Consider the following 13,351-nt stretch of genomic DNA (forward strand, 5'->3'; position numbering starts at 1 on the left):
CACACACACACACACACACACACACACACACACACACACACACACACCAGGTTTAAAGGAACAGAGAGAAGCAGATCCCTGAATGTCACTGGACATAGAGGGTAGATAAGTCAGTGAGATTCAGGGTTAGCAAGAAACCTTGTCTCAAAAAAATAAGGTGGAGAATTGAGAAAAACTTCTGACTTACTGCACATGCACACACACACTCACAGAGAGAGAGATGGGTAATAGGGAGGGACTTATTGTGAGCTCTGGTGACCAACTGAACATTTGAAAGAGCAGCAAAAAGAAAACTGAATGTTCCTAAGCAACAGACCCCTCAGGAAAGACATGACGAATACCTCTGAAACTGTGAAAAGCTGGTGTGAACAATGGGTTTGTTCTTACCCTGTTTGGTTCTAGAGGACAGAGGTAGTGTAACCCGGTTGATGTTACAAAGGTTAAAGTTAAATATCAGGAAGAGCTTCTGATAATTAAGGCTTTCTGAAAGTATATAGGCTGCCCTGGAAAGATGGTAAATCCTCCCTCCCAAGTTAAAAAAAAACAAAAAAACAAAAACACCTCTGTACAAAGCCTATCACTCAATTCCATGGCAGTCCTTTTGTTAGGAAATGCAAAGACCTCCCCCAAGAATCCTTTCAACCCTATTACTTTATGGTTCCATAAATATTTTTTCAATCTTGACCCTCGGTTGTATTCCAGAGTTGGCAGGCTATTTATGTCGGGATTCTGAGTGTGTGAATGAGCTTTCACATCCCTGACCTGGGTGGTAGGGCTGTGGAGTGAATGATTCCCTGAGCAGACTGTCGATTTATGGTATCTAGGGTAATTTAGGCTCCACCTCCCGGCCATCACTGAGTGGCATCTGTCTCACCCCTGTGGGGAGGAACAGGCTCACAGGTAAGTAAACAGTGAAGGCTTCTGTGGAATGTATGCCAGAATGTGTGCTGTTTGCCGAGCAACTCCACGCTGGATGAGCACGTTAGTTGGTATAAGTCTTATTGAATACCATCCATACGGAGTGCATTTTTGAGTTTGAAACCTTGTGCTGGTTACATTTCCAAGTCACACCATATCTGCTTCTTTTGTCGAGACTGTTCACTCTCTATAGCTGGGCTATAGAGAAGTTCCATTAACATAAACATTATCTTAACTAAATAAGCCAAATGGTGATGTCCAGTACCAATTGAATTTACTCGGCCCAATGTCACACAGGGTTCATCTCCCGAAGTACACAGTGGTAAGCTGCTGAAGTTATGACTCGGATCTCATGGACTCTGGCCCATACCTGCCATGTAAAATCATAAGTGCACAAACTCTTTCCACATAGATCTTTTCTGAATCTTCTCAGAGAAGTCGATAACGCTCATCATGTGCTTATTTTCTGTGTTATTGTCTCATCACTATAACAAAATGCCTGAGACAATCAACTGGAAACAATCAAAAAGGTTGATTTGGGCTAACAGTTTCAGGAGTTCCAGTTCATGACTGAATGCCCAGTTGTGTTGAGCCATTGTCAGGGAAGCACATCATGGTTTTATGTCTTTATCCATTTTTACTTTATTTTTTGGTATGGCGTAAGGGACCAGTTTTATCCTTTTAAATGTGACAACTCAGTTTTCTCAGTACTATGATGTACTGAAGACATTGTCTTTTCACCCAGAATCTCTTCTTGATGCCTTTGCCAAAAATCGGCTGACCACACATGCTTGGATTTATTTCTAAGCTCAATACTGGTTCTGCTGGTCTCTGCGTGGTTTTATGCCAGGGCCACACTGTTGTTGTGTATTATGGTTTTGTAATATAATTTTAAATCAGGAATTGTGAGTTCTCCAATTTTATTTTTCTTTTTTTGAAATTGCTTAGCAACTTAAGGTTTGGCAACTTAATATTTGTTTCTATTTCTGTAAAGATCTTATTGTGATGTTTATTGATATTGATAGGTATTCCCTTTAAATTTTGGAAGAGTTGAAGAGATATTAGCGTTGGTTTTCTTTAAAATTTTAGGATTCAACTGTGAAACCATCCAGTCTTCCTTCGTTAATAAGTTTTAATTACTATTTTAATATCTTTTTTGCCTTCTCCTCTCCATCCAAATAAGATTTTCTGCATTTGCTTATAATTGTTAAAGCAATTTTTTACCCTGTAACTTTTCTAGTCTCTATTCAACTTATTTCTGCTCTGAAGTTTACATTTTCCTTCCTTCTTCTTTTTATTCTTCTCTTCTTCCTCCTCCTTCTCCTCTTCCTCCTCTTCTTCCTCCTCCTCTTTCCTTGAGGTATCATGTCAAGCTGTTGCTGGAGGCAGGGATTTTTATAATATCTATTGCTATAAAATCTGCTTTTGGGGCTGCTTTCACAGCAGTCCCTTGGGCTCTGGTATGATGTTTTCCCACTGTTATCAGTTTCAAGATATTTTTCTATTTTCCATTTTGTTTTCTTTGACTCATTGGTTGTTTGAGCATATGTTAGTTTCCATGGATTTACTTTTGGATTCTTTGTATTGTTGTTTCCCCTAAAATGAGGAGTCATGGTATCAGGTCTACTATGACTGGCAAGTAGTTAGAGTAGCTTGAGGTTCCAGACTGGGGGTGTTCAGAGAGTCTGTAGAGCCCTAGTTCTGAACTCAGGGTCCCACAAACCGACAATAGTCACTGGGACGTGGGGCAAGATTGTAGGGCATAGTTTGATACACACTGTCCACAAAGCTGGTTGATGACCAAGGCACACCTCATCAGCTTACACCTAAAACACCAGGCTGCTGTTGTGACTCTGACTGGGCTTGGGCACACAGCTTGCAACCTTGGCCTGCTTCCAGGGCACAGATATAATTTGGAGTCAATGCAGCACAGCAGCAACTCAGGCCCAGAGTTGATGCACCATCTTGTGGCCTCACTAATCCTGGAATGGTGGTACCCTAGCAATACCCCAGCAAGCACAGAGCTGTAGCTTGAAGCCCAGGAGCCAGCCATCAGGACAATGACTCCACCATCGGCACGGCAGGAGGCTTTGACAGCTCTGACTTCAGGTTCAGTTCGGTTCCAGGGAAGCAGGGTGTCACAGATGTTTGGCCTGAGTGGCAGGTAGTGACAGCTCACCAGCACTGTTTCTATAGGACTGAGCTGCAGCAGCATCTCGGCCCCAGAAGGCTCAGACACTTGGCTCAGCCACACACTGGTTCCCTGTGGGGCAGGCCACCAAATCGGCTCAGGTGTTGGATGGGGTGCACAGTGCTGCTCCTCTGGAGTATCTCAGTGGTTAGATCAGCAGGGGGACCCACTTATGGCTTAATGCCATAGGGACTGCAGGGGTCCTCTGTGGTGAGGACTTCAGGGGAACCAGCTGGTAGCAGTGTGGCCAGGGTCCTCCTGACTCCCTTTTCCACAGGAAGGCGTGCCCCTGCGTCTAAGCTGATCCTCACTAGAGTTCTAGGCAAGGATGTGGGAGCCAGGTGTGCCCTCCCCCTCACTGTGTGGGTGCCCTGAATGTCTGTGCTATGGCGTCCTCATTTAATCAAAATATGGTCGTTTGCTTGTGGCCTTGGCTGTCTTTCAGGGTACATGTGGTCAGAGCATCTAGTCAGCCATCTTGCTGATGCCAGTTGTCATTAGCTTTTATTGGAGGCTGTCATAATGAGGTTTTTTTGTGTGTCTATTTTTTCTGGTTGAATCACAGGTTCCTTAAGTAGAGTTAGTCTGTCACTCTTACCTGAGTCAGTCAGTGCTCCACAAATGTTCCTTAACTGAGCAGCTGCACGCCCTAATGAGCTAATTAGTTCAGTGGACATGAACAGCCAAGCAGCCCCTTTGCAAGGGCAGACCGCCTCTGCACGTAGCAGGACATGGTTTGAGCCATGACAGTGTTTGGGTCCTGGTGCTCCAGTGATTTCTAAAGCCGGGTGCTTTCTCCATTTGCCAGTTGCTGCAAAAAACTGACTTTGTTTCATGACTCCATCAGATGTCTACATGGATTCAGGAATAGCATAGACCACAATCTATCAAATACAGATTATAGACTATTATGGAACCCGAGGCACACTCCGTGGCTCATGATTCCATCTATGTAATGATGCCATCTTGTGTAGGCGACATCTCTTAGCCTCCCTACAGCAGTGACAGACATACTCTTCCACAAAGGACCAGGGAAATCCTTGCGGGCTTCGTTACAGTGTTTATAAACAACTAGATGATAACACTCTCTTTGTGACTACAGGCAGCGAACACGGTTCGGACTGTATGACCCTGGTCTGTTAGCATCTGTTCTAAAGTAGTATATGTTCTCAAGAATGACTGGTCAGGCATGGAGGTGCACCCCTTTAATCTAGAACTCAGGAGGCAGAGACAAGCAGATCTCTGTGAGTTTGAAGACAGCCAAGGGTTCACAGTGAGGCTCTGCCTCAAAGAAAAAGTTATTCGTAATTAAATATGTTTATGTTTTGGAGGTTGTATTTTAATGATTGTTTAGTATGTTTAGGGCCCTGAGTTTCATCCCAAGCAGTATAAAACATTAATTTCTCATTATTTCTCACCTTTCCTGCCATTTTATCTAATACAAGGATCACCTTCTTTTTAAATCAAGACCGCTTTTCTTAGTCATTTTAATAGGTTTCCGTGGTCCGGAGAGGCAGAAGCTGGACTGTGTGCTCATAAAAGATGGCTACGTTGATGAGTGATATGGTCCCTTCTTGGGTGTGCTCAGCTCTGTCTCATCACCCACTCTTCCTGCTGCTATCCACCAGTCCTCCAGGGCCACGGGACCCCATATCTTTGCTCTCCCCAGCTGGCCTGATAATGGGACCACGACAGAGAACTTCTTCATGATCCTCTTCCTGTCTCTTCATTATTGGTCTGGTGGTAACTGTCATCCTAAAAACTCTTTGGAACCTTCTTAGTTCCTCCCAGCATGCTCACCTCAGCCTGTAGTTGGCAGCCTTGGTACCTACCCCTTCTCCCACCTGCCTTCTCATGTGTCATTCTTGGGGCTGGAAAATCTGCAGCTTCCTTGCTTTCTGCCTCACTCCCCTGCGATTAAAGACCTGTGTCGGTCTGGCTAGCAATTCTGCTAACTCTCTTTCCATGAGATTGCAAAAAATGTCAGTTGCCAAGCAACACACATGTCATGGCTTCTGCCGACCATATGGATGCCTTTGCAAAAAGCCACAAATATTTGTCTACAACTGTATCACACATGTGGACGGCGTGGAGCCTACAGCAGACCGGCGGCATGTTGTGTCATGTTATTTGACTCTGGATCTTTTCCTGAAGACTTACAAAGGGTCCCATGGAGAACCAGAAATGTGTGTGTTTGGTCGTGTGCATCAATTAGCAAGACTGATCGCAAGGAACTTCATCATTTGGTCATTTGGAGGGGGTTATTTGAAGATCCCGTAGTTTCGCATTTCCTACTTGCTAAAATTCCTTCAGAACCTCCCAGTCAATACCCCCAGTGCTTTCATGGTGGCTTTAGGGCAACGTAGAGTGGGGACATTTTTGAGTCCCTGCCATACACATTCCCCAAGGAAGTGTGACAGCGTGAACACTGCCTTGTGCGCTTTCAGCCTCTGTGCTTCTGAATTTTTGATGATTTCTGTCCACGATTTCACTGTTTCAAATGACTCCCCGGCCTGGAGCTGAAGTGCTTCCTAATGGAGTGCAGCACAAAGGGGCCGCGCCGTGCCTCGTGGAGAGAATAGGAGTGTTAGGTAAGCTTCGTTCAGGCATGAGTTCATGTACTGCTGGCCGTGGGCTCAGCGCCGCTGCATCAGTGATGCCATACATCCAGCGGGAAGCAGGAAGGGGCCTGCTGTCAGCGAGGCCGCTCCCGAATGGTGACAGTCACCTTTGCAGTTCACAGTGAAGCTCTGAAAAGAGGAAGATGCTGAATCTGTAGACTCAACAGCTGCTGGAGGACAACAGGAAGTGTTACCCTGGGACTGAAGGACACAGGCATCTACTGTCATCGCTCAAGGCCAGGAGATTATTGAACACTCTTGACAGTACTTTATCATAAAGAGATACTGTGTAAACATCATTATTTATTTTAAAAACCCAGGTATTAAATAAGGTGCCTTTCAATAGAAGAGTCACCTAAGACAGGTAACCTATTGGCAGTTGACCAAACTGTCCTTTCCAGGAAGGTTCACAGGAATTCAAACTGTGTATTTCCCTCCGCCAGCCATGACTCACTATCCCATATTCACTGTTTATGGGCGCTTTATCGTGTGTAGCTGCCATGTATTAGAAGAGCTGACTGCATACGGTCACAGCCTAATCAAAATGGAAGCCATCTTGCACTTCCTGCGGTTCACTCAGGTACCCCGTGTTTGCTAAGTGTCTGTCAGGACTACCCCTCCCCTCATTCTTTCTCCCTCCTTTTACTGCTTCTACCCTTTTTATTTTGCCCTGGTGCATTTAGAATTTGCTCTGGTACCGGAGCACACTGGTCCATCATTCCCAAATGAACACCTTAATTGGTCCCAGGTAGGAAAAGAAGCAATTATACCACAACCTCTCCTCCCTGAAGCCAGACAAAAGTCATATGAAAAAAAAATTCTCTGCTGACAGTGGCCAGCATCTCTCACAAAGTCTGCTGAGCCGGATGGTCCCTCTCCAGTCATTCTGCAGGGACATGGACTTGGGAAGGACTAGTCCCATCTGAAATTACAAACACATCATTTGAACATGACACATAGCATAGGAAACCCAGAGACTGCCTATGCCTCAGATGGGGTGCTCCAGGGAGGACATGGCATTTCACCCAGCGGTGCCTGCATGAGGAGGATTCGGGAAGCAGGACCCTTTCAAAAGCAGAGCAGGATCTCGCTGGAGCAAGTACAGAGATGGAAAAACACGAGCCATTCCTTCAGGTCAATTCTTAAAGAGCCTAGAAGCCAGCTGAAATGCCCTGGGCCTTGTTATCACTAACCAAGATCGTGGTTCCACATAGCAACTGCTACGTTCCCAGAGGAAGCCTTTCTCGAAACTTCTGCCTCCTGTTGCTAAGTGACTATTTGGGCTGTGTCTGGGTTTCTCTGCTTCTCAGGAATACCGATGTCTTTTTCCTCATTGTTCCTGGGTACAGACAGCAGAGTTGAGAGACGATGACAGTAGCATGCCCCTGTGCTCTAAAGGAGATTTCCCATGTGTTGTAGACACACGAGACTTCAGTGAGGGTTCATAGCTTGCTTTTCCGATTATAGGGATTGCCTGTGTGCATGAACTGTCAGAGAAGGGCTATGTGTGCAGATAGGATGCCAGAACGCTGCTTACAGAGCCATTTTCTCCTGATCCTCTCTCCCTGTTTCTAGCCCCAGGCCTCATTATGTGCGATGTCATATGCACACACAAACCAGACACACTAGAGCAGCCCATCACAGCTAGGACAGAAGTGCCAAGGGAGGTGTTTGTGTGAATCCCATCCTTGGAGTTAGAAGCATTTGCTCAGCTGCCAACTGCGAATAGCCACATGCTGCAGAGCAATGTTCATTAGTATGCCATTAAAAAAAAAAAAAAAAAGAAAAAGAAAGAAAACCACCACCCATAACCAAATAGCCACACACAAACCTGAAGTCCTGCCCTGACAGCCAGCATGAGGCATGGCCCACTAATGCATCCCTAATCCACTTTGTTTGGCAGGGAGAGCAAGCTCACCATGCTCCTGAGAGAGTCTCTGGGGAATGTGAACTGTCGCACCACCATGATCGCGCACATCTCGGCCGCAGCTGGCAGCTACGCGGAGACCCTGTCCACCATCCAGATCGCATCAAGAGTCTTGAGGATGAAGAAGAAGAAGACTAAGGTAAGGGGTTCTTAGCGGGAGGGAGGATGCGTTGGGGGACCAGAAGGGACTCACAGAGAGCCAGTGAACCTCGAAGTCCTCCGAGGGCCGAGGGCTGTGCAAATGCAGCTGCCACAGCTACCGCCTCAGGACAGGAAAACCTTCCCACCAACCCAGGACAAAGTTGAGTCTCCTTTTCGTGGTTGATGCTGTCCTGGGTCAGCCACCGTGACCCCTGACAGGGACTATTTTAGTAGATTACCACTGTAAGGTGAAAAAAAAAAATATTGAGAGGAATGGGTCTCCTACAGGGTCCTGCATAGGTGAGGACTGCATCCAGCGAGCTGCTCCAGAAAGGATGGTTGCTGCCTCGCTCGTGTGGCTCCACCACCCCTACACATCCAGGGGCCTTCCGGGCTGTGGGTTCTCCTGTTGATTCGCTGCCGTCTGCATTGTGTTGCGTTGCTAGATAATCCCCATTTGCACACTAGTGAATCTGTCTGTTTGGCAAGGTGGTGAACTATCTAGGCCCCACCTGACTTCCTGAAGGCTGATCTCCTGCCTCAGAACACTAGCCACGGAGTCTTGCCCCGGAGTATGCAGAGGAGAAGGAGGGGGGAAGCCGAAAGCCTCACCAGTGACCCCTAAATGTGGTTTTCTCAAACCCCGTTGCCATCCTCCTGCTACCCTGGCTTTGCTTCTGCCCAAGCAAGTGAACCTACGCAACACAATGCAGATGCACGCACACACACATGGACCGGGACAGGGAGGTGCTCTAGCACAGCCCAGTGAGGGCTGCCCCCTCCGCACACGAGTCAGCAGCTCGTCCCTGCCGTCCGACCCAGGCGCCCTAGGCTGGAGGGCTGGCTCAGAAGATCTCCCCACTAACGGTTCTCTTGCCCACGTTGCAGTACACGTCAAGCTCCTCGGGGGGAGAAAGCTCCTGTGAGGAGGGCAGGATGCGCAGGCCCACCCAGCTGAGACCCTTCCACGCCCGGGCTCCAGTGCATCCCGACTTCCCCCTCGCCCCGCTATCCAGCGATCCCGATTACTCCTCCAGCAGCGAGCAGTCCTGTGACACCGTCATCTACATCGGGCCCAACGGCACGGCCCTGTCTGACAAGGAGCTCACTGACAACGAGGGCCCCCCAGACTTTGTGCCCATCGTGCCAGCCCTGCAGAAGACCAGGGGTGACAGCCGGCCAGCGGAGGCAGCAGAGGCCGCGACCGGCAAGCCGGAAAGGGACTGTCTGAAGTGCAACACGTTCGCCGAGCTGCAGGAGCGGCTGGACTGCATAGATGGCAGCGAAGAGCCCAACAAGTTTCCCTTCGAGGAGCTGCCCGTCCAGTTTGGGGCGGAGCAGGCTAGTCGATGTCCCTCCTCAAGCCAAGCAGCAGGGCTGGAGGCATTCTCTGAGTCGGACAGAGAAGACAATGGGTCAGACAGTGGCCAGTTGACCGAGAGGGAAGGCGCAGAGCTTCCGGCCTCCAAGATGCCGCAGAATCGGTCCCCTGCGCCCCCGGTGATGCGCAGCAGCAGCCCTAGTCCGGCGTCGCCACGGAGCATCCCTGGCAGCAGCAACCAGCACAGTCCCTCCCAGCTCACACAGAGCCCCAGCCTGCAGAGCAGCCGTGAGAGCCTGAACTCCTGCGGCTTCGTGGAGGGGAAGCCCAGACCCATGGGCTCCCCGAGGCTAGGCATTGCCAGCCTGTCCAAGACCTCAGAGTACAAACCCCCTGGATCCCCCTCCCAGAGGTGCAAAGTTTACACCCAGAAGGGGGTCCTGCCCTCCTCCGCCCCACCACCTTCCCTCAGCAAGGACTCTGGCATGGTCTCCAGCGAGTCCCTGCTTCAGCCTGATGTGCGTACTCCCCCGGTCGGGATGAGTCCCCAGGTTTTGAAGAAATCCATGTCTGCTGGGACGGAGGGGTTCCCTGGAACCCCAGTGGAAGGGGAGCACCAGGAAGGCCCTCCTGCAGACGCCAAGAAGGAGATTCTGAGCACCACCATGGTGACGGTGCAGCAGCCGCTAGAGCTGAACGGGGAGGATGAGCTGGTGTTCACCCTGGTGGAGGAGCTGACCATCAGCGGGGTGCTGGACAGCGGCCGCCCCACCAGCATCATCAGCTTCAACAGCGACTGCTCTGTGCAGGCCCTGGCCTCCGGCTCTCGGCCCGTCAGCATCATAAGCAGCATCAGCGAGGACGCCGAGTGCTACTCCAGCGTGGCGCCCATCTCTGAGGTGAGCATCACGCAGTTCCTGCCCCTCCCTAAGCTGGGCCTGGACGAGAAGGCCCGGGAGACGGGCAGCCGGCGTTCCTCCATCAGCTCCTGGCTGAGCGAGATGAGCGCGGGCAGTGACGGCGAGCAGTCGTGCCACAGTTTCATAGCACAGACGTGCTTCGGGCACGGGGAAGCCATGGCGGAACCCCCAGCCTCGGAGTTCGTCAGCAGCAGCGTCCAGAACACCGCCGTGGTATGCAGAGAGAAGCCTGAGGCAGGCCCCGACAACCTGCTCATCTTATCTGACATGGGGGAGGAGTCTGTCCACAGAGCCACTCCCATCAAAGGCTGCAAAATCTCCACGCTGGGCAAGGCCATGGTCACCATCTCCAACACCGCCAGCCTGGGCAGCTGCGAAGGTTACATCCCCATGAAGACCAACATCACTGTTTACCCCTGCATTGCCATGAGCCCCCGAAACGTGCAGGAGCCCGAGTCCTCCACTGCCACCCCAAAGGCAGCTCCCAAAACATCCCAGCCCCAAGAAATCAAGGAAGCCAATGCAAGGAGAGAGATGAAATTTGAGGACCCCTGGCTCAAACGAGAAGAGGAGGTGAAAAGGGACAACGCATACTCCAGCGAGGAAGGGGTTAAGTGTGAGGCTGGCACAAGCTCCCTGACCCAGGAAGGGAAGTCAGAGCAGGAGCAGGATGGCAGGCCCAGCTCAGGCAACCGGCTAAGCAGCGCAGAGGCCGCCGCCTTTCAGGCGCCTGACAGCATTCGGAGGGTGGTGGATGGCTGTGAGATGGTCCTGCCTGGCTCGGCGGCCCAAAGTCCGCTGCATCCCAACAGGAATCTAAAGTCAAGCAGCCTCCCAAGGGCGTTTCAGAAAGCCGACAGGCATGAGGAGCTCGACAGCTTCTATCACTGCCTGGCGGACAGCAATGGCTTCAGCGGGCCTCCAGGCACCCAGTCCTCCAAGACAACCCTGGAGAGGAAAGTGGCTTCACCCAAGCATGGTGTTCTGGCTCGGCCCAAAGGGACACCGCCTCTGCCTCCTGTCCGCAAGTCCAGCTTGGACCAGAAGAACAGGGCCAGCCCTCAGCACAGTGGCAGTGGCGGCGGCACCAGCCGTCCCCTGAACCAGCCCGTTACCTTCTCGGCTTGCTTCCCCGATGAGGCCAACAGTAAGACTAAGGATGCCAGCAGCAGCAGCAAGCTCTTCAGCGCCAAGCTGGAGCAGCTGGCCAGCAGAACCAACTCTCTTGGCAGGACAACAGTCAGCCACTATGAATGCTTGTCGCTGGAGAGGGCCGAAAGCCTGTCATCTGTGAGCTCCCGCATGCATGCCGGCAAAGATAGTACCATGCCCCGGGCTGGCAGGAGCCTGGGGCGCAGCACAGGGCCCTCGCCCCCCAGCTGTGTCCTCGCCCAGGCCGCAGGGGCCTCTCCCAAGGCCAGCCAGTCTAAGATCTCGGCGGTGAGCAAGCTCCTGCTGGCCAGCCCCAAGTCCCGCAGCCTGTCCACCTCGACCACCAAAACCCTCAGCTTCTCCACCAAGTCCCTGCCGCAGTCCGTGGGCCAGAGCTCCAACCTGCCGCCCAGCGGGAAGCACCTGTCCTGGTCCACCCAGTCGCTCAGCAGGAACCGGGGCTCTGGGCTGGCTTCCAAGCTGCCCCTGCGAGCCGTCAACGGGCGCATTTCGGAGCTGCTGCAGGGCAGCGCGGGCCCGAGGGGCGCGCAGCCGAGGCCGGAGGCGGAGGAGCGCGGTGGGGCTCCCGCGGAGGACAAGGCCGCCGCCGTCCACCTGCTGCCCTCGCCCTACAGCAAGATCACCCCCCCTCGGAAGCCGCACCGCTGCAGCAGCGGCCACGGCAGCGACAACAGCAGCGTCCTGAGCGGGGAGCTGCCGCCCGCCATGGGCAAGACCGCCCTGTTCTACCACAGCGGCGGCAGCAGTGGCTATGAGAGCATGATGAGGGACAGCGAGGCCACCGGCAGCGCGTCTTCCGCCCAGGACTCCATGAGTGAGAACAGCAGCTCCGTGGGAGGCAGGTGCAGGGGCCTCAAGGCCCCGAAGAAGCGCTCTAACTCAGGTGGGTACCGGGCGTGGGCCGGGTGGAGAGAGGCACCAGGCTTCCCAGCCCTCCGCTTCTCTCTGGTCTCCAGCGGCCGTGTGGGTCGGCGCAGGTACCGGAGCTAAAGTCCTGTGCTCCCATTCCTCGGCGCCCTGACACCTGAGGGCATAACCCCAAGAGCCTTTCCTGAAGGCCTGGGTGCCAGGAGACGCTAGCTGTGGGGGTGTGGGGCAGGCCTCTGGCTCTTGCTGCTTCTACTTTCCCTCCCCTCCTCCTTCACATGTGCGTGCTTCTATTCAAAGGCGGAGACTATCCAGAGCCCTCTGGGAGAGTCAGTCAGACCCCCTACCTGTCTGACCTAGTACCGGGCTGGTGGCCTCTGAGACCCCGGAAATCTCAAGGCCTTGGGGACAAGGACCTGTCAATTTATTGAAAGTGGGATGGGGGAGGGCCTTTCTCCATTCCCGCCCCAAACAGGCTGGTGACAGTGATGGAGCCACACCAGCCGTGGGTCCCACGATGCCTCTCCCTGAGTGTGAGGCACTATAGGCTCATGCACCATGATGCCTACCCGCTTGTAGGGGGCTCTCTGCCATCTGCAGAAATATTCTGTCAGAAGGCACATATGCCCAAGCCCTCAGCCCTGGGTTACTGATGTGTTCCTTGGTATTTGGGGTGGACATGAGATGGTAAGTTATATTGGGCAAAAGGAAGACCAAGGTCAGAGCTGGTGGCCCAGGCACCATTCTGTAGGTGAGTTCAAAGGACAGAAGGGGGGGGATGGGCAGAGACTGAGGCAAAGATACCAAGAGTAATTTAGATGCCATGAGAGTTTTACCTGTAACTCCATCCTTCACAAGATGCTTAAAAAAATCGTCCCTATCAGTTCCCAAGTGTAAGAACTTTTGGGTTTTTTTTTTTTCTTATGAAATAAAATAATGTTTGCCCTGTGTTTGCTGCTGGACCTCTGTTGAGTGAGGGCAGCAGAGTAGAGTGTCCTCTTGGCCTGTCCTGGCTGTCCACTGCCCCACACACTGCCAGGGCTCTGCCATCGAGAGCTTTCTGAATCCTTTGCCCTGCGTGTCAGCATTGCCATCCTAGTCAGGATTAAGAGATGGGGTGACATATAGAAGAGGGTCCTTCTCCTTCCAGCAGCTGCTCTGAGAACTGTCCGTGGCCTTTCACTGTCTGCCATGGGCTGCTTTTGCCTGTTTCCTGCCAGCTGTGACACCCCCCCCCCCCCCCCCCCCCCCCCCCCCCCCCCCCCCCCCCCC

The 13,351-nt window shown here is 52.1% G+C and overlaps 1 protein-coding gene across 1 annotated transcript in view; it reads left to right on the forward strand.

Moving 5' to 3' along the window:
- Window positions 1-13,351, forward strand: part of Kif26b (kinesin family member 26B) — a 399,468-nt gene that overhangs the window by 374,364 nt on the left and 11,753 nt on the right. Inside the window, exons 11-12 of the mRNA XM_055608810.1 lie at window positions 7,634-7,796; window positions 8,687-12,095. Of these exons, the coding sequence (XP_055464785.1) occupies window positions 7,634-7,796; window positions 8,687-12,095 (3,572 nt within the window). The remainder of the gene's footprint in view (window positions 1-7,633; window positions 7,797-8,686; window positions 12,096-13,351) is intronic.

This window comes from Psammomys obesus, unplaced genomic scaffold, assembly GCF_907164565.1.
Source record: "Psammomys obesus unplaced genomic scaffold, mPsaObe1.curated_primary_1811, whole genome shotgun sequence".
In the NCBI taxonomy this organism is placed as follows: domain Eukaryota; kingdom Metazoa; phylum Chordata; class Mammalia; order Rodentia; family Muridae; genus Psammomys; species Psammomys obesus.